At 45.4% G+C, this 20921-nt stretch overlaps 1 protein-coding gene across 4 annotated transcripts in view; it reads left to right on the top strand.

Moving 5' to 3' along the window:
• Nucleotides 1-20921, top strand: part of RBBP8 (RB binding protein 8, endonuclease) — a 278475-nt gene that overhangs the window by 156856 nt on the left and 100698 nt on the right. For all 4 annotated transcript variants that reach the window (XM_030213485.1, XM_030213463.1, XM_030213470.1 and 1 more), the window contains exon 13: nt 10034-10163. In XM_030213485.1, the coding sequence (XP_030069345.1) occupies nt 10034-10163 (130 nt within the window). The remainder of the gene's footprint in view (nt 1-10033; nt 10164-20921) is intronic.

The following is a 20921-nucleotide window of genomic DNA, read 5'->3' on the forward strand; positions in this document are numbered from 1 at the left end:
TTGCAGCTTGGGTAGCGCAGATTTAGATAGGTTCGTGCTGATTCGGATGTGTTTCTAGTTGGTAAGTTGATCAAGTCTGTCATGTATCCCGGGGCTTCACCGTAGATAATTTTGTGGACCATGGTGCAGATTTTGAATGCAATGCGTTCTTTGATTGGGAGCCAGTGTAGTTTTTCGTGGAGGGGTTTTGTGCTTTCAGATCACGTTTTACCAAATATAAGCCTAGCTGCCGTGTTTTCAGTGGTCTGAAATTTCTTTAAGGTTTGTTCTTTGCATCCTGCATAGATTCCATTGCAGTAGTCTATGTGGCTTAGTACCATTGATTGTATCAGGTTGCGAAAAATTTCCCTCGGGAAGAATTGTTTCACGCATTTGAGTTTCCACATTGAGTGGAACATTTTCTTTGTTGTGGATGTCACTTGACTCTCTAGTGTTAAGTTGCGGTCCAGTGTAACGCCGAGGATTTTCAGGCAGTCTGAGATTGGGAGGGTGTAATCTGGGGTGTCAATACTTGTGGGATTGTCCATGCTGTGTTGGGATGAGAGGATGAGACAGTGTGCTTTTTCTTTATTGAGTTTTAGTTGAAATGCATTTGCCCATGAGTCCATGATGATCAAGCTGAGCTTGATTTCATTGATGATTTCTGTCAGTTATAGTTTTGTATGGGATGTATATTGTGACATCGTCTGCGTAGATGAAAGGGTTAAGGCCTTGGTTGGATAAGGACTTGGCTAGTGGGGTCATCATTAGGTTGAAGAGGATCGGTGATAGTGGTAATCCTTGTGGTACTCCACAATCTGCTTTCCACGTTGATGATATGTTTGAGTTTGATTTTACTTGATATTTTCTTGTGCTTAGGAAACCCAGCTAATTATGTTTCCACCAATCCCGAACTTGTCTAGTAATCTTATTAATATATTGTGGTTTACCATGTCGAATGCACTAGACATGTCGAATTGGAGGAGAAGGATGTTTTTGCCCATTGCTATTTCCTGCTTGAATTTGGCTAGGAGAGTGAGTAGTACTGTTTCAGTGCTGTGAAGGGGGTGAAAACCTGACTGCGATTCGTGTAATATTGAGAATTTGTTTATATAATCTGTAAGTTGTTTGGTTACCATGCTTTCCATCAGTTTGACTACCAACGGGATAGATGCTACTGGATGGTAGTTAGTGATTTCATTTGGTTTTTTTTCTTGGTATCTTTTGGTATTGGGGTGAGTAGGATATTGCCATTTTCTTTAGGGAAGAGACCTTGCTGAAGCATGTAATTTAGGTGGGATGTGAGGTCTGCTATGAAGTGGTTAGGGGCGGATTTCATTAGGTAGCTGGGCAGGTATCTAGTTTACAGTGAGTGATGGAGAACCTACTAATCGCTTGGGTAACTGTTTCGACAGTAAGGAGGGCGAAGTTTAACCAGGTTCGGTCAGCTGGGTATTCTCCAATGGTTGGGTCCAGCTCATCAAGGAAGTTTTCGATGTCAGTGTTGTCCTGAGGTAGCGTGTTGCGCAGGTTTACAATTTTTTCATTGAAATACTTAGCAAGTTTATCTGCACATGGGATATCTGAATTCGTTGTAGTGACCAAGTTGGTGTCTAGGAGTTTGTTCACACGTTGGTATAGTTTCTTCGTGTCTTTGTAATCTGCCCCTATTTTAGTTTTATAGTATGATCTTTTGGATTGTCTTATTGCGTATTTGTTTCCATGTGTTGAGTGTATGTTCATTTTTAGTTTCTCTCCATGCTCGTTCGAGTTTGCTGGATTGTGTTTTTCGCTTTTTCAGTTCATCGTTGAACCATGGTTTCGAGTTATGCTTACGTGAAGTTCTTGTTCATAAGGGTGCTATTTCATCTAGTATGCTTTTGCATCTTTTATCCCAGTCTATGAGGTAGTATACGGAGTCTGTGCTGTTCATTCGTTATTGTATATCAATTGTCAGAATGTTTTTATGTCTACTTGACTTAGGATGTGTGTTCTTGTATTTGGTATGAACCTTTCTTCCGCCAACGTAGGGATAAGTTTAGTTTATAGTGATCGGTCCAGGGTGTTTCTGTCCATTTAATATCTGTTATTATTATGTTCTGGTCTGTTGAAAGTTTGTGTGAGACGAGATCGAGTGTGTGCCCTTTGGCATGGGTAGTTTGCATTTGTGGCCATTTGAGATCACATGAGTGGAGGAATTCCTTACATTCTCGTGCATTAATAGAGTTTGGGTCTTCTACATGAAGGTTGATGTCTCCTAGTACTAGTATATTGGAGTTGGTTACACATGTGTTTGAAATGAAGTCCATGAAGTTAGTCTGGCTTTCGTTCCAATTGCCTGGAGGTCTGTAAAACAAGACACAGTTCAAATGATCACGTAGGGTTTTGTTGTTGATTCTGATTGAGGCAATTTCAAGCTGAGGTGTTACGGACTCGGCAGTGGTTTCGGTGGTAAAGTGGGATCGATAGATTAGTGCTATGCCTCTCCCTCTCTTTCCCTTTTAGTCCAGTGTGTGATTTTGTATCCTGGAGGGCACAGATCTAGGATTATAGGGTCCTTTTGGTCATGGATCCAGGTTTCGTTGAAGAGTAGGTCAAGGTTTTCTGACATGATCTGAATACACATTACATCTATAAGCCAAGCAGCTCAACCCAATAGTGACTTCACAACCATGAGAGAAATTCGTCATCTGTTGTCTGTACTTTGTCTCATATCCCTACCCTATAAACCCACCCTGCACAAAGAAGAAAAGAAAAAAAAATCCTAGAACAAGGCGCATGCAGTTGATGCCAGCCTCCAGGCTAAAATCTGACAACACGAAACGACCTTGGAGCAACCCAGCAGTTCACGTGATCAACTAACAAAAGGCCCTTCCTTTCAAGGGGAATTCAATATCAAACTCCTAGCCCTGTGCGGAAGGGACCCAACATACACCTCCCATACTGCTAAAAAAAAATCCTTCCAGTGCTTTGGGGATCACCTAGCATACCTCTTCTCCAGCAGCATCATATTATGTAATTGATTTCTCCAAACCCAAAAGGACAGAGCTATCTCCCCCCACCCAAACACTCATAATGACCCATTTACTCACAGCCCCTGCCTTACGTAACAACAATACCTGTGTGCAACTATGTATCCTATAATTTTCATAATTATCCAGCAACCACCCCTCCGTGGAAAATGGTAACACCCGGTCCAATAACTTCTCCATATACCTTGATACTTCCTTCCAGAAATGTTTAACCTTCGGACAATCCCAGAAAGCATGAAGAAAAAATTAGTATCTTGTCTGCATTTTTGACATTCAGGAGTTTCTATGCCCCCAGCCTTAAACTTCTGTTCCTGTGTAAAATAAGCCCTGTGTAAAGTGTGAAACCGACACTCCCGAATTTCCACACTCACCGAAATCAACTTATGAAAATCAAGAGAAGCCGCAGAGGGCCCTAAATCCCCACTCCATCTGTGGACAAGTTGCTCCAAGGACTCCTTTGGAATGACTCTTCACAAAGCCACGTGTAGAGCTGAAACCGCCAGGCCCCCATCTCTGAATTTGTAAAAACAAATCTGTAAACTTTCCCCCAGCGACAGAAACAGAGCTGACCCAGAAAGAGCATGAATGTAATGTTGTAACTGACAATAGGCCAAAAAATCTTTAGATTCAACTACTCCCCTTGCCTGTAATGAGTCCCAGGAAAGCATCCTACCCCCATCATCCAAAACATGCTGTATCAAGGTAATTCCCCTCACATCCCATCGTTGGAAACTAGCTCCATCGTGGCCTGGGACAAAGCTAGTCAGAAACCTCTGACTGTCTTCCCAACAGTGTCACCAGATATCTCCACATCTGTCTCATTGAACCAACAATCATGCTCCAACGCAAAGCAGGCAGTAAATCTGCTTGCACACTATGTAACAGCAAATTAATGTGCCACGGATAATAATAAACTGTCTCATATTCTCGGGGTGTATAATTCCGCTCTTCAAGTAACCAGTCTCCAAGATGACGGATAAGACACGCATAATTATAAAGGTGTATATCAGGAAGGCCCAATCCCCCATATTTAAAGGCACCAATTAGATACTTAAAGGCCATTTTTGGCTTTCAGCCCGCCCAACAGATATGAGACAAAAGCTTCCTTAAGACATTTAAATCCTGTTTCAACACTCTAAGAGGTAACAACTGGAGAGTATAAAGCCATTTGGGAAACAAGACATATTAAAAAGCTGTATTCTTCTATGAATCGATAAAGGAAAATGCATCCACTGAGCAAACTTTGCTTTAGTTTGTTCCAATAGTGACGGCAAATTCATCCTGTATAACATAGAAGTCTTAAAAGGTAACTGAATACCCAAATATCGAAAAGAGGTAGTTTCCCACTTCAAGGGAAAAGGACCATTCCAGGTATCTCAAACTGATGAAACTGTAGGTAGTGCCAAAGATTTGTTTGTATTCAGCCAAAAGCCAGAAAAATCTCCACATTCCGTAAAACACTCTAGCAACTCCGCTAAAGATGTCTGGGGTTCAACAATATGCACCAACAGATCATCCGCAAAAGCCGAGAGAAACTCATGACTTCCTATGCGGACTCCCTGAATGTCTCCATTACTTATAATATTCCTAACCAAGGAAGGGATCTAGTCACAAAACAAAGAGCAATGGAGAAAGGAGGCAACCCTGTCGTGTACCTCGTATCCTAAAAGCCGACGACGTCACGCTGTTCATTTGGATCCTTGCCATAGGGGCTGAATACAGAGCCCCAACAGCATCCAAGAAAAAGCCATTGAATCCATACCTACGTAAAGTAGCGAAAAGAAACCCCAAGTCCACTCGGTCAGATGCCTTCTCCGCGTCAAAGCTGACAAGTAGAGAGAGTCTAGCCGTTCGCGCAACCTGTTCCATAGAGATAAAAAGCTTACGTAAGTTATGTGTAATAGTATGCCCCCGAACAAAGCCCGCTTGGGGATCCGCTATCAAAGCAGGAAGCACCTTGGCCATACGGTTAGCCAAAATGTTTGCGAACAACTTGGCTTCTACATTGAGAAGTGAAATGGGCCTGTAGGAAGATGGATTGTCCAGATCCCTCCCCTGCTTCAACAGCACTATCACATTGGCCAATTGAAGAGATTTCGGCAGTTCTGCGTCTGTTGCAATCTGAGTTTAAAAAAAAAAAAAAACCTGTAAAGTAGGGATGACAGAAGGACATAAGAGTTTATAAAATTCTACTCCAAACCCATCCGGGCCTGGCGACTTTTAAAGAGCACTCTGCTGCACTGCGAAAGCCACCTCATCTTCTGTTATGGGAGCATTAAGTTTATCAATATCTCCGTTTCCCAAACATGGTAGATCTAAACTATCCAGATAGAGGTCGCCTTCCAGAGGCATCTCCAACGGGCTAGCGTATAATTTTTGATAATATTGTTGGAAAGTTTATGCTATCTCCCAGTCAGACCTCACTCAAACTCCCTCCCCCCTGTCTAGTTGAAATACTGTGCGAGATCCTCCCGATTTTTTGATTAAATGAGATAGTAATTTCCCGGACTTATTCCCATGTAAATGCAGTTGATATTTTAAAAAATTCACAGATTTCTTCGCCCTGTCACGGAGAAGTTCAGCAAGAGTTGTTTGCATCACTAGAAGAGAACTTCTCTCCTGCGCTGTCGGATGCTCCCCATATACTTTCCGAGCTTTAACTACTAGTTTTTCTAACCTCAAAATTTCCTGATCTCTGGATTGCACCGCCTTGTCTGCCTCCCAAAAAAGCACTGCCTGCTGTATATGATCTTTATTATGCACTTGGTATTCCTCCCATTTACGAATCAAATGCTCCCGAAAAGCCTGATCCCAATATAATTGCGGAGAAAATTTCCATTGATACAAGTCACTCCCTGATCCTCCAAAATGCAGAGAGCACCACACCAAAGCATGATCTGACACACTAGCAGGCTTATTTTCAAAAGAGAAGGGCGCCCATCTTTCGACACAAATCGGGAGATGGGCGTCCTCCCAGGGTCGCCCAAATCAGCATAATTGAAAGCCGATTTTGAGCATCCCCAACTGCTTTCCGTCGCGGGGACAACCAAAGTTCCCGGAGGCGTGTCGGAAACATAGCAAAGGTGGGACTGGGGCGTGCTTAACACATGGGTGTCCTCGGCCGATAATGGAAAAAAAGAAGGGTGTCCCTGACAAGCACTTGGCCGACTTTACTTGGTCCATTTTTTCTTGCGACCAAGCCTCAAAAAGATGCCCGAACTGACCAGATGACCACCGAAGGGAATCGGGGATGACCTCCCCTTGCTCCCCCAATGGTCACTAACCCCCTCCCACCCTAAAAAAAAAACTTTAAAAATATCTTATGCCATCCTCAAATGTCATACCCAGCTCCCTGACAGCAGTATGCAGGTCCCTGGAGCAATTTTAGTGGGTGCAGTGCACTTCAGGCAGGCGGACCCAGGCCCATTCCCCCACCCTCCACCTGTTACACTTGTGGTGGTAAATATGAGCCCTTCAAAACACACCTGAAACCCACTGTACTCACATGTAGGTGCCCCCCTTCACCCCTTAGGGCTATGGTAGTGGTGTACAGTTGTGAGTAGTGGGTTTTGGGGGGCTCAGCACCCAAGGTAAGGGAACTATGCACCTGGAAGCAATTTCTGAAGTCCACTTTAGTGCCCCCTAGGGTTCCCGATTGGTGTCCTAGCATGTCAGGGGGGCCAGTGCACTACGAATGCTGGCTCCTCCCACGACCAAAGGGCTTGGATTTGGTCATTTCTGAGATTTGCATTCTTGGTTTCCATTATCACTGAAAATTGGGGACGACCATCTCTAAGGTAGACCTAAATGTTGAGATTTGGGCGTCCCCGACCATATTATCAAAACGAAAGATGGATGCCCATCTTGTTTCAATAATACGGGTTTCCCCACCCCTTCACCGGGACATCCTGCGAGGACGTCCTCAGGAAAACTTGGGCGCCCCGTTCGATTATGCCCCTCCACATGGTCCAATGCCAGCATCTCTCACAGACAGAAAAAGCGTCATCGACAGAAGCCAGTAATCAATTCTAGATTGAGTTCCATGTGCCCGAGACAAATGCGTATAGTCTCGTTCCATGGGATGCAACGTTCTCCAAACATCTAAAAGGTCTAAACTCGAGCAAAGTAACGGAATGCCTTTGGAAGAATTCCCCTTGTCCTGCACAAGTCCTTGAGACTTATCTAAAGCTGGGTCATGTACCATATTAAGATCACCCCCCCCCCCCCCCCCATTAAAATGGGTAAATCCACCATCCCCACCACTTTCTGAATAATAGCTCTTATCCACCCATGATCGTACACATTAGGCCCATACACATTACATAGTAGCATTGGTTTTTTGTTGACAAGAGCTTTAATCATTAAAAACCTCCCCTTGGGATCCCTCCAAAACTGCTGAATCACTACATCCAACCCCCTCTGCACAAGGACCAGAAGCCCTCCCTTACGGTGAACTGCCAGAGAATCAATTACTTGCCCCACCCACCATCGCCCAAACTTCAAATGTTCCACCGCTGATAAGTGGGTCTCTTGTAAAAAGGCAATGTCTGCCTTCTGATGATGCAAGACTTGTAAAAGTTTTTGTCATTTAATAGGTGAAGTTACCCCATTAACATTCCAGGAAACCAATTTAACGTTCAGGTTTTTAAAATAGAAATTATTATCTCGTATTCCAGTGTACAGTAGCTTCCGACCAAACGGCTGTCCCAGCCGGCAGCCCTCCGGTCCCCACCCTCCAGAAAAAAATCGGTATTGTGCTCACCCTGCCCCAGGAGAAGGGAAAAAAAAACCACCCATACTAAAGCCCTGACCCAAAAAAAGAAACAAAACCAAGTTCAGAATCTCCCCCCCCCCCCCCCCCACTTCCCGCTCCGTCCAGCAACAAGTGGACTGAGGTCAGTGTGGAAATCCTCCCTCCTCCCAACCCCCCCCCCCCCCCCCCAGCATCTCCATAATCAAATGCAAAAACTTCAACCTTCACTTTTGAACTAACTTGTTTCCACAGAATTAAGAAAGAAAAAAAAAAGTGTATACATCGTTGCAGCCATATAAACACGACTAAATCAAACATCAATGCATTTTCATTATCATATGCCATATACACCCCCCCATCCATCCATCCCCCCTTAAATCCTCCCACAGTCCCATTCATCTGAAAAACAATGTACCTCCTCCGACATATCGATGTGAATATTGTGCTGAACACAAGGGAAAATCATAAGGAGAATGTAACATCTTTAGTAATAGTACCCCCTTTGAGAAATGCAACCCCCCTTCCCCACAATAACAAAGATCTACATTTCTTATTCCCTAGGCTTATTCAGCACAAACACATGGCCAACACACACTCCTACATTAACACATTCATCCAACCCCCCTCCCCCATACCCTCTATCTGTAACAGCTAAGGCCACGAGACATCACCAGCCACACAAGATACAGTACCCTATCGATATCAGTTCAATCTCAGAAATAATGAATGGCTCCCACAAAGGTGGAGAGCATGTGATCCAAAAAAATCATTATACTTTCTGGAGACGTCAGTCCCTGCCCTGCAGCCATCTCCCTCTCCCTCCCCTCCCCCGCATTCACACAAAGAGAAGAAAAAAAAAAAAATATATATATATATATATATAGTTGACTTTTCTTTTATATCCGATGTTTATCAAACGACCTTAAAAGAAAACCAGGAGTCATTTAACACTCAAAATATCCAAACTCTCCATCAGCAAACCACCACGAGTGCATAGGTAACAAAAATCCTCCTCTTGTCGCCTCAGCTGCCGTTCTCACGATCCAGCCTCCACTGTACGTTTCAGCTCAACCTCAGCTAAATCGCTTCTCGTCGGCAATTTTTTCGCATCCTCTGGTGAGTCAAAAAGTTGCAATTTGCCATTTGTAAAAACTTTTAACCTTGCCGGGTACAACAAAGCAAATTGAACCTTGTGGTTGTGTAGCTCTGAACAAACAGGAGCAAAAGCACGTCTCAAGTTTGAGACTCTAGCAGAGAAGTCCTGGAAGCACAGGACTGACTTGTTCTCATATTTTAGTGAGCCCTTAGCTCTGATGGCCCTCAGAATCTCTGCTTTATGTGTGTAATTCAGAATTTTGAGAATGACCACACGAGGCCTAAGCTCTGCTGACCTCCTTGGTCCCAGTCTGTGGGCCCGCTCCACCTGCAAAGGCCCCATCGCTGATTGCAGGTGTAGCTCAGATTCTAACCAGGATTCTCAAATCTGATTCAGGGATAGATTCAGGTAATCCAACCAATCGTAGATGTCCTCTCCTCGATCGATTTCTCAATATCATCAATCTTTTCTTCCAGTAACATGAGCTTAGACTGAAAATTTAGATTTGACGCAGTGAGCTGCTGAATTTGATCTTCCAGGTCAGATACGCGCTGGCAATATGCTGAGAACTCCCCGCGCATCGCCTCCAACTTCCCATCAACACTGTCTAGTTTATCTGTAATCACTTGTAGATTTTTATCCAGCGACGCCTCAGTGGCTTGTTTCACCTCCGAAACGATCTCCTCCACTCATGCGGAGCTAACGCTAGAGTCTTCTCCAGCAGCCATCTTGGACTCGCTTTGCTATGTTTTGTTCCTCTCTCGGTGTTGCGCTTTAGTAGCCATTACCTTTCCCAAATACCTCACTGCAGACCAGACCTTAACTCCCGGTTTCTTTACCTTCACTTTCACATTAAAGATTTTAGCGAAAACGTCTTTTGGAGGCCAGTTTTAAGGGCGAGTCTTAGGAGCTCTTTCCACTGACACCCGCTCTCTAAGCAAGGCATCACATGACCCCATTTAAGTGGGCTTAAATGTAGGCACTTAGATGGCAGCTTAACAATAATATTCTGTAACGGATCTTAGCACCAAGATGCCATTATAGAATTAGTGCTCATCTAGACACCTAATTTGTGGCTTCCAGTTATAGAATTTCCCTCTGTGTGGGGTAGGATGCAGATTTGCCTGGCTATTCAGTTCAGAAGGATAGTAAGACTGTACTGTCTGCTTCCAGGTCTCCACTTCCTGTGAGCCCAGCAGCAAGAAAACTAATAAAGAAGTCAAGCAGTGTGAACCAGCATCTGTGCTTCAACTAAATCCTTGTGTGGCAGGATCCAACAAGAAAGTGCTGCACAGTGAGCAAGGTAAAATGTATATACATCAAAAAATATTTCTTAGCATAAGATACGGATACTTTGGATCTGTTAAATTCTACAGATGAATAATCCTTAACTAGGCAGACTATTTTCAGAGTAATTTTTGCAAGTAAAATAGTTTATTACTTGCAGGTATAGACTATTCGAACATTTCCCACCCCAGGGTGGACATTAAAGGGAATTCTATAATCTAGGTACCTGAATCTGTTCACCCGTTGTGTATGTAAATATATAGAATGTTAGTGCTTACACATATAAATGCACAAAAGTGCCAGCAGGATTCCTAAGCACTATTCCGTAACAGAGTGCCTAACTTACATAGGACATGAGTGCAAGAGGGGTGTACACAGGGGCAGAGTATGGTTAGGACTCCTGTTTAAATGGGTAATTTTCAGAGTACTCACATCCCTGCCGCATTTAGGTACCTGTAGTTATGGCAGGTCTATAGCTAGTGTAACTACGGGCTTGTAAATGTTAAGCACACCTATACCAGGTTACGCTAGTATTGGAACTTGGACACCCTAGTGCCGTTATAAAATAGGGTCATCAGGGCACCCAAATGGAGGTGCCCAGTTGTAGAATTGCCGCCACTGTTCCACTTGTATTTGAAGGAGGTATTTGTGGGGTGGCGTTAGGACAGCAGTTTCAACAATGCACATTCTTTTGAATTTCCAAAAGGTCACAGGGCTCAATCAGAAAGTGTCCACAGAAAAATGTTGGTGCAGTTGTCTGCAGCTTCTTTTAACTTATGAAATTTTCAAAATAGAAAAGCAGGTATGCTTTCACTTTGATGCAAAATCCACAGGTAAAAACTACATGTGGAATTTGCAACAGAGTGACAATTTTGAAGTTATTTTATTTTAGTATACCTCTGAACCCACATCTGTACCAGGCTGACTCTTACCAGCGTAGGAATTTTCCATACCTGTTTGTGTTACTCCTAGGGAAATTCTGTGCACAATATATTTTAAAATTGTGCATTGTTTATGTGTGATGTTTTTCTACAGAATTTCCCTATCATAAGGCCTGAATTTCCTCCTCAGGCTCCAGCCTTCCCAGTTCCATCTCTCACTCTAACTGCAGTTCTCTGTCCCTCTAACACCCAGCAAGACCCCTAATTTGGTTTGTTTTGCCCCCACCTCCATGGCACAGTCTGTTTTCTATGTTACTTCTCTCATCCTCATGGTACGCTCTCAGCTTTCGCTGCCTCCCCCCAAATCTCCAGGGCACACTCTCACCTTACTGTATTTCTCTGTCCTCTCCAACATACTGTCACTTTGCTCTGCCTCCCCCCCCCCCCCCCCACCCCCCCCGATGGCACATTCACCTTACTCTCAACCCTCCTTCCCCAGCAATGATGGCACAACCACCTTGCTCTGCCCCCCCCCCCCCCCCCCAATAGCACATCAACCTTGCTCTGCCCTCCACCACCCCCCACCCAGCACAACTACATTGTTCTCTCTCCTCCCCCCCCCCTCCCGAATGGCACATCCCCCTCCCACTCTCCCCATTCAGCAGACATCAGCTGCTCTCTTCCCCTCCACTGCAGGGATCACAGCAGGAGGAGAAAGTGAACCAACTGTTTCTGTGAACCATGGCGGGGGGGGCCTCCCTACAGCCTCATGATTCACATGAGCAGTCTGGTCTAAGCCAGCAGAGGAGGAGAAAGTGACCCAGTGTGCAGCAGTCCTCCTCCTCCTGCTACACAGTCTCTGTGGTGGAGGGGGAGAGAGGGACCCAATGCCAGCACTTTGCAGAATCCTGTGCTTTCTTCAAGTATGGGGAATTCTGTGCAAATTGTGCAGTATGCATTTGTGTAGAATTCCCCCAGGAATATTGTGTGTATAAGGCCTGCATTAGCCTAACTGAGGCCTATGATCCAACCTCTGACTGCATCATAACCATTCTGTCATGGATTTCTTTGTGCACTGAACCTGGGACATTGATATCATGCAGTTATTTTTTTTAGCTCATCTATTTATCATAGAACATAGCAAACACAACAGTAAAAATCAAACAGAATAACATGATGAATACACATTGGATTCTGCAGTGTATCCCCCTAATACAGCAAGCAAGCACTCCCTAACAGGAACAAACACCCTTCTCCCCACACACACAAGCACACACATACAGAAAAGCAGAGAGACACTCGCATAAAAGGAAAAATTCAACGTGGAAGAAGCCCAACTCCAGGGCACCAGCAGGTCACCTTCCACTGCTGAAAGTCATACCAGCGTCATTCAAAACTGTAAACTTTAATTCAGCAGAGGCCATGAGATGATATATATCATACCACTGATCCAATTTGAACACCACCAAATCCATCTCAGGTTTTCTGGGTTGCTTCCAGACAGTGGCAAGCACTACCCAAGCTTCAGTCATACCCAGGCATAGGAGAAAGTCCTCTCTCATATCAAGATCTGGGAGTGGTCTATTCATTAGAGCAAGTTATAAATAAGGCCACAGGTCCCTCCAGAGCATCTGGGGAAACATAAACACCTGCTGCCAATACAGCTGGAAAACAGGACAACACCACATATGGTAGTAGGTCCCCTGTGTCCCACAATCCTTCCAACTTCTATCAGTAGCACTAGCATACATTTTAGAAAATTGCATTGCAGTATAATACCATCTCAACAGAAGCTTTTAAGCATTTTCTACAATTAGAGTGGAGAGGCCCAGGGACTGGGTACATTGCCAGATCTGCTCCTACTCCTAATCAGTCAGCCTTTTCCCAAGGTCCTCCTCCCACCTGAGCATATAAGGAAGCTTCCCACCACCCCTACTATTCAAACATTTGAGAGATAGTCCCCCCCCCCCCCCCCCCCCCCCCGAATCTGATCGTGACTGAAATAATGCTTAACTTGTAAATATGGAAAAATATCCCTGGGTAGCAAATGATAGCATTGCTGCAGGTCCCCCAATTCCCCCCCCCCCCCCCAAAAAAAAAACAAACTCCTGATCATAAAACTGTCCAATACACACCAAACGTTCCACAGCCGATCTACCAAACAAGCCTTGATCCCATCCAGGGAAGAATTCATCATTATATTCAATGGAGTATACCAGGATTAATGGTGGCCCTATAGCAACACACTCTGCACTTTTCACCAGAGCTACATGGTAAGGGCTGGAAAAGACCCCCCCCCCCCAACCCTCACCTAAACAGCCCCCCTCTGGGCTGCCAAGGCAAATGCATCAGTGGGACATCAGCATCACAATCCTGTTCTAAGTCCACCAATTGGCTAACATCCTGTGTTTGCCAGGCCAAAAGAGCCTGCAACTGTGCCCGGGATAAAATCATAATTTTAACAGTCTCAATATAGCCCAGCCAGGACAGAGTCAGCTTAGGCTAAACAATCAGACCCACAACAATTTGAGCAGCGGTCTATAATTAAGCTCTTAAAGGCTGGTACCCCGGATGCCTTGCACAAGACCCAGATAACGTAAGAACTGACTAGCCCACCGAAATGGAAACCAGGACCGTAGGACTGACCAGCTCTGGGGCAAGACCAACATTAAGGATTTCAGATTTCCCCATATTCACCTGGAACCCTGAGACTGCTCTATATGCCTAAGCTCTGTCATGATATCCCTGGCAGGGATCGGTCAACGAAAGCAACATATCAGCAAACAAATTAATCTTATGCTGTTGGCCATTCACCCAGACCCCCTGTATATATCCATTCACATGAATCTTCTGTGCCAAGGGTTCAATCAAATCGGTGAAAGAGGACAACTCTGTCGCATTCCTCTTTGTAACTCAAATGCCTCCGAGTAGCCCCTATTAACCTTCAAACATGCCAAAGGATGGTTGTATACAGCCTGAATATCCAGCTCAAAAACCTGGGCCCAAGGCCCAACTCTCACAACTCTCAAAACAGAAAAGGCCAGGAGACCCAGTCAAATGCCTTTTCGGCATCACATTAAGTACCCACCTAATATTATCTTCTGTCTGTCTGACTTTCACAAAACCGGACTGATCAGGATGGAACAAGATTGTTAAATGGGCCACTTGAACACTCGTCAGAATCTTGGTATCCACCCCCAGAAGCAAGATAGGCCAGTATGAACTGCACTGCACTGGGTCTTTCCCCTCTTTTGGGATGCGTCACCCCCGCAAGCCTCATAAAATAGGGAAGTTGAGAGCCCTTCCCAAATGAATTATACAAATGCAAGAGAGAATCCATCAGGAGTTGTTGAAAACGCTTATAGGACACACCATAAACCTGTCCAGGGGATTTCCCTGGTTTCATAACTCGTAACATAGCCCAAACCTCAATCCCCGATATAGGCCACTCTAGTATAGGAAGATCCCTAGGCTGAATACGCTTAAGTGGCACACCTGAAACATAACCAGTCCACCTCCTCAGCCGAGGCAGTCACATCTGATGTGTAAAGCTCCCCAAAAAAACTTTACAAACTGATCCCGGATCTGTCCATCACCCCGCAGCTAAACCCCCTCACAGCTCTTAAGACTAAGGACCTTATTTCTGGTACACCTAGCCCTCAAAAGATGAGCCAGTAGCCAACTCAAAATATCGCTGCTTGACCAGCTGTAGATGGTATTTTAAATCCTCAAACTCCCAAGCTCTCAATTTCCTCCTGGCTTCTCCCAGCCTATTCAATATATCTCCCTCCCTAGGTCTCAGTTTATGTGGGATCTCTAGGACATTGATGAGCTTACACAGCTCAAACTTCTTGCCTGCACTTACGCTGCGCAGCAATTGCTATAAGATGGCCTCACATGGTCACCTTAAGGACTTTCCCAAAGAACCTCCGGCGATACTTCCCCCCCCCCCCCCCCCCCCCCCCCCCGCCCAGTCATTTAGATCCAGGTACTCTAATAGCAAAGATTCTACCTGGTCAGCAATTTGAGGATCCTCCAGCAAGCCACCATTAAGCCTCCAGTATTGGGTATCCCCCACCTCATAATCAAAACGGACAACTCAACCCACACTGGGGCATAATCCAACCACAAGATCCATTTATCCCAGAGCGGGCATGAGATGGCAAAGGCTGCTTGGCCACAAAAATATAATCTATCCTAAAATAATTCAAGTGCACCGGCGAGTCAAATGTGTAATTCCTCTCCCCTCCATGAGTTTCCCTCCAGCTATCCATTAAGTTATAGGTAGAGAGAAATCTCTTAAAGACCCTCCTTTCCACTTTACTGTATACTCCTATCCCTGTATTATCAAGCAAGGGCAATAGTGTCAAATTATAATCTCCCCCCCCCCCCCCCCCCTCAAATTGAGGTCACCCTCTTGGCACTGAAGTATATTCCCTAAACAAGTTTCTAAAAATCTCCCCTGACCCACATTAGGAACATACAAGTTAACTATAGTATGTAAGAGTCCATTAATCATAGCCACCACCAACAAAAAATGCACCATTTTGTCCCTCTTAACCATTTGAACATCCACTCGCAAGCTTTTTGCACAGAGCACTCCCACCCCACACTTCCTAGACTGTTGAACATCGCCTGTCCGGATTCTGTTTAGAAAATGCTCATACATCTGTTTAAGATGCATTTCCTATATCAAACAAATATCACCCTGCAAATGCTTCAGCTCTTGCCACATCAAACTGTGTTTTGTAGGGGAATTGACCCTCTTCACATTATAAAAGACCACTTTGAGAACCTGCATTCCCATGATAAAAGTAAAGTTAAAACAAAGCCCATACCACCAATGGCTACCTACCCCCATACCCCAGGGAAGGAAAATCCTCCACTCCCACTTCTCCATTTGTCACTGTTTTCTGTGATTCCATCACCATGACTCTCCACTCTGGCTCGCTGTGGGACAACACCTCGCTCTACTACTACTACTACTGTTTTACTGTGATTCCATCGCCACGACTCTTCACTCTGGCTCGCTGTGGGACAACACCTCGCTCTACTACTACTACTACTGTTTTACTGTGATTCCATCGCCACGACTCTTCACTCTGGCTCGCTGTGGGACAACACCTCGCTCTCCATGTCTGTTGAGTGCCGTCCTCCTAGGGCGTGTGGGCAACAGCCCTTAGTTTATCAGGCTTGCAGTGGAAACTTCTGGGGGCACATCTGGATGACGTCAAGGGTCTGGACATATTTTATGGAGGCCCAGACCCTCTTGCAGTGCCTTTGCAACTTGTTTGCTCCTGCCAAGCTTGCCTTGTTTCTGGCTCCTGCCAAGTCTGCCTGTTCCTGGGTTCCAGTTTCGCCTGATCCCAAGGTTCAGCCTGGCTTCCAGTGTTGGTTCCTGAGTGCCAGCCTTCGCCTGTTCCTGGGTTCCGTTTCATCTGATCCCAAGGTCCAGCCTTGCTCCCAGTATTGGTTCCTGAGTTCCAGCCTTGCCAAGCTCGACTTTGCCCTTTTTCTTTGGACTTAGATGTGACCTGTCTGCCACAGTCGGAGCCACGACTGTGGTCCAAGGGCTGACTACTCCGAACATAATGGCTTGCAAAGGCCATGAGCTCAATGGAGTCACCAGCCTTACTGTTACTACAACAGCTTGCGCTTCAGCTACAGCAACTTTCTGGGGCTGTTCAAACACTGACCTATTGGATGGACAATATTCAAAGGCCTGATGCAGCCCCAGCGGCAGCCTCGCCCCCTGTCACATAGTCACATAACCTGGACCGGACAACATCCCTAGTGGTGCAGAAATCTGCATCGCTTCACACCCCCCCCCCCCCGCCCCCCTCTATTTGATGGTAATCCCAAGACTTGCAGGGGATTTCTGAATCAATGTCAGATTGTGTTTGAGTTGCAAACCAAAGTCCTTATGCCCAAAAGAGCCAAGGTAGCCTATATAATTCTCTTCTCACGGGTCCTGCCCTTGCCAGGGCCTCCCCTATCTGGAGAAAGAATGAACCTATACTGAATAACCTGGCGGAGTTTCTGTCCACTTTCACCAGATCTTTGAGGAGCCTGGCAAGGCCACGTCAGTGGCCACAGAACTATTGAACATACAACAGGGGTCCCAGACCATTGGAGATTATGCTATTTGATTCCAGACCTTAGCCCTGAACTGGAGTAGAATAGCAGGAGCTTTGCTGCCGTGCTCTGGCTTGGGGTGTCCTCTGCTATTAAGGATGAACTGATTAGACGCGAGCTCCCATGAACCTTGATGACCTGATCCTTCTGTGTGCATGATGGGACTTTTGGACCAGGAGAAGAAGTGGAGATTGGCATAGGACCTGTGTTTGTATTTTGGCGAAAAGGGACATTAAGCCCTCCATTGCTCAAAGAAGCCATGAAACTGGCAAGCCTAGTCCTGGCCAGGGAGGCAGGACTAGAACCTTCTCCATGGACTCCTCACTCAGTTACTGGTCCCAGCAGTCATTGATGTGGACCCCGAATTCTTCACAGCAGCATTCAGAGATTCCAGAGTGGCAGGTAACTTCATTGATGAGGCCTTGGTTCATCATTACCATATCCCCACACAGGAGTTTACCTCATCTCATCCCAGTATCCTCCACCTTATAGTCACATTCAAGGACTTCTCAAAACTAAGACACTCCCACTCAGCCTCCAGACCAGGGTTCTACACAGAGAAGCCATAACCCTGTATGTCCTGCAGACAGCTGTAAACCCCATTATCCTGGGTCTTCTTTGGCTATAAGGGCACAACTCCCAGATCTATTGGGAACAAGGCCAGATAATGGTTTGGGGCTCCTCCTGTAGAGGGTGTTGCTTGAACTCCATTTTGTTTCGCTTTCCAAACCAGTGGCTATCAATGCAATAGAGGTCAGACAGACCTTACCCCAGGTCTACCAGGAGTTTGCTGATGTGTTCTGTGAAGGCATGAATAAACGTGGATAAAGGTGAGCTGGTTGATGTAGTGTAAGTAGATTTTCAGAAAACTTTTGATAAAGTTCCTCATGAGACTCCTGAGAAAATTAAAGAGTCATGGGATAGGAGGCAAGGTTCTGGTGTGGATTAGGAATTGGTTATTGGACAGAAAATAGAGGGTAGGGTTAAATGGTCATTCCCAATGGAGGAGGGTGAACAGTGGATTGCTTCAGGGGTCTGTACTGGGACCAGTACTATTTAACATATTTATAAATGATTTAGAAATCGGAACAACGAGAGAGGTAATTAAATTTGTGGATGATACAAAACTATTCAAGGTTATTAAAATGTGCAGACTGTGAAATATTGCAAGAAGATCTTAGGATATTGGAAGACTGGGCATCCAAATGGCAGATGAAATTTAATGTGGACAAATGCAAGGTGATGCACATTGGAAAGAATAATCCGAATCATAGTTACCTGATGCTAGGGTCCACCTTGGGAGTCAGCACTCAAGGAAAAGAGTTGGGTATCATTGTAGATAATATGCTGAAATCTTCTGCTCAGTATGCGGCAGCGGCCAAAAAAGCAAACAGGATGCTAGGAGGAAGGGGTGGTGAATAAGACCAAAAATACTATAATGCCTTTGTATCGCTCCATGATGCGTCTGCACCTTGAGTATTGCATTCAGTTCTGGTCGCCATATCTCAAAAACGATATAGCGGAATTAGAAAAAGCTCATCTTGAATTACTCCACCATAGCAGGAACTCTGGGATTGCCCTCCCCCCGAAGCCATAGCCACGCATGACCACCTCAAGCAGGCCTTTACGATGGCTCTGATCCTCCAACATCTTGACTCTGAGAAATGGTTCTATGTTGAGGTCGACTCCTCTACATTTCTGACTGGCAATATCTTATCCCAAATTCACTCCAGATGCCTTTTTTGCATGAAAATTTTCTCCTGCCTAGAAGAATTATACTATCAGGGATCAAGAACTACTGGCTGTTAAGTTAGAGCTAGAGGAATGGCATCACTTACTTGAGGGGGCGAAATTCCTTTTCATAGTTTTTACTGATCCCAAAAATCTGTTGTATTTTCAAGAAGCCTGCCGCCTTAATCCCCGACAAGCCTGATGTTCCTTATTCTTCTCACACTTTGACTTCCAACTAATCTTCTAACCAGTGGAGAAGAATACTAAGGCGGATGCCTTATCGCAATCTATGGAAACCAGCGAGGAGGTGCCTGAGCTCCAGCATATCATTTACCTGACCCGAATCGTAACTGCCACTATTATGACGGTACTGCCAGGCAATACCTTTGTCCCTAAATGACTGCGAGAAGACGTACTCAAGTGGGGATATGATGCGAAGATTGCTGGCCACCCGTGTATTCAAGGTGCTGTGGAGCTAATCTCCCACTGTTATTAGTGGCCCTGTCTCAAGGAAGATGTTCAAGATTTTATCTCTGCCTGTCCTGTATGTGCTCGCCAGAAACCTACCCATGCCTGTCCTTGGGGTCTTCTACAACCACTCCCTGTCCACAAAAGACTGTGGACCCACATTTCTATGGACTCTATTACGGATCTTCCCCTTTCTAAGGGTCAAACTACCATTTGGGTAGTGGTGGACTGCTTCTCAATTACCCAATGCACCCATATTAGCCCAGTTCTTTCTTGGAGGAGATCTGGCTGCACAGCTTCCCTGAATCCATCGTCTCAGACCAAGGATCGCAGTTCACCTCCCAATTCTGGGAAGTCTTAATCGCTCTCTGCAAGAAAAACTGAATTTTTCCTCAGGTACTATCCTCAAACTAACTGGCAAACTGAAAGGATCAATCAGTCTGTAGGCCTTCTTGCGAGCCTATGTCTCAGTGCTTCAAGACGACTAGGCTCAGCTACTACCATGGGCAGAGTTCTGTCATAACAACCGTGTTAGTGCATCCACTGGGGCTTCCCCCTTCTGGATTGTCTGTGGACAGCATCCTCGGATACCCATGGCCCCAGAAGTACCTGCTGTTGAGGAAACCATTACTTTTTTTTCCCAGATTTTGAAGACCATCCAAGACCTCTTATTTCATACAACCCAACAAAACAAGCTGACAAGAAGAGACACCCAGCTACCCGCTTCCAGATAGGGAATTTGATATGGCTTTTCACACACTTGCATCTTAAAGCACCCTTAACTCAGTTCATCTCCTGTTTCATTGGGCCATACTCGGTGACTTGCTGAATTGGACTGGTTACCTACTAGTTAAAGCACCCTAGTAACTTATGGATCTACAATACCTTCCATGTGTCACTGTTGAAAGCACCAATATTGAGGAAGATGGCCACAACCTTCCCCACCTCACTACCTGTTGAGACAGACCCAGAAAAGGAGTACGAGGTCCAGAACATATTAGATTCTTGTAGGGTCAAGGCAAGTTACAATACCTTATTGCATGGAAGGGCTTTGGTCCAGAGGACAATTTATGGGAACCTGCAGCATTAGTCCATGCACCAGTCCTCCAAAGTTTCCATCGCCTATTTCCTCACAAACCCAGGACCAGATGCAAGAGGGACCTTTGAAGAGAGGGTGCTGTAATGGCCTTACTGTAACTCCTTCACTAAGACTTCTCTCCCCCCCCCCCCCCCCCCCCCCGCTCTATTGTGGCTCGCTGCAGGGCGATGCCTCACTCTCCCCATCTATTGAGTTCCACCCTCCTAGGGTGTGCACGTGCATCACAGCCCTTGATTTATCAGACCTGCAGTAGGAACTTCCTGGGGGCGTGTCTGGATGATGTCAAGGCTCTGGGCATATTTTACAGAGGCCTGGACCTTCTTGCAGTGCTTTTGCAACTCGCTTGCTCCTAAGGTCCTGACAAGTCTTCCTTGTTACTGGGTTCCCCAGTTTTGCCTGATCCTGAGGTCCAGCTTTGCTGATCCCTACCTTTCCCATTTTCTTTGGATGTAGAAATGAT

This window comes from Microcaecilia unicolor, chromosome 1 (genome assembly GCF_901765095.1).
Source record: "Microcaecilia unicolor chromosome 1, aMicUni1.1, whole genome shotgun sequence".
In the NCBI taxonomy this organism is placed as follows: domain Eukaryota; kingdom Metazoa; phylum Chordata; class Amphibia; order Gymnophiona; family Siphonopidae; genus Microcaecilia; species Microcaecilia unicolor.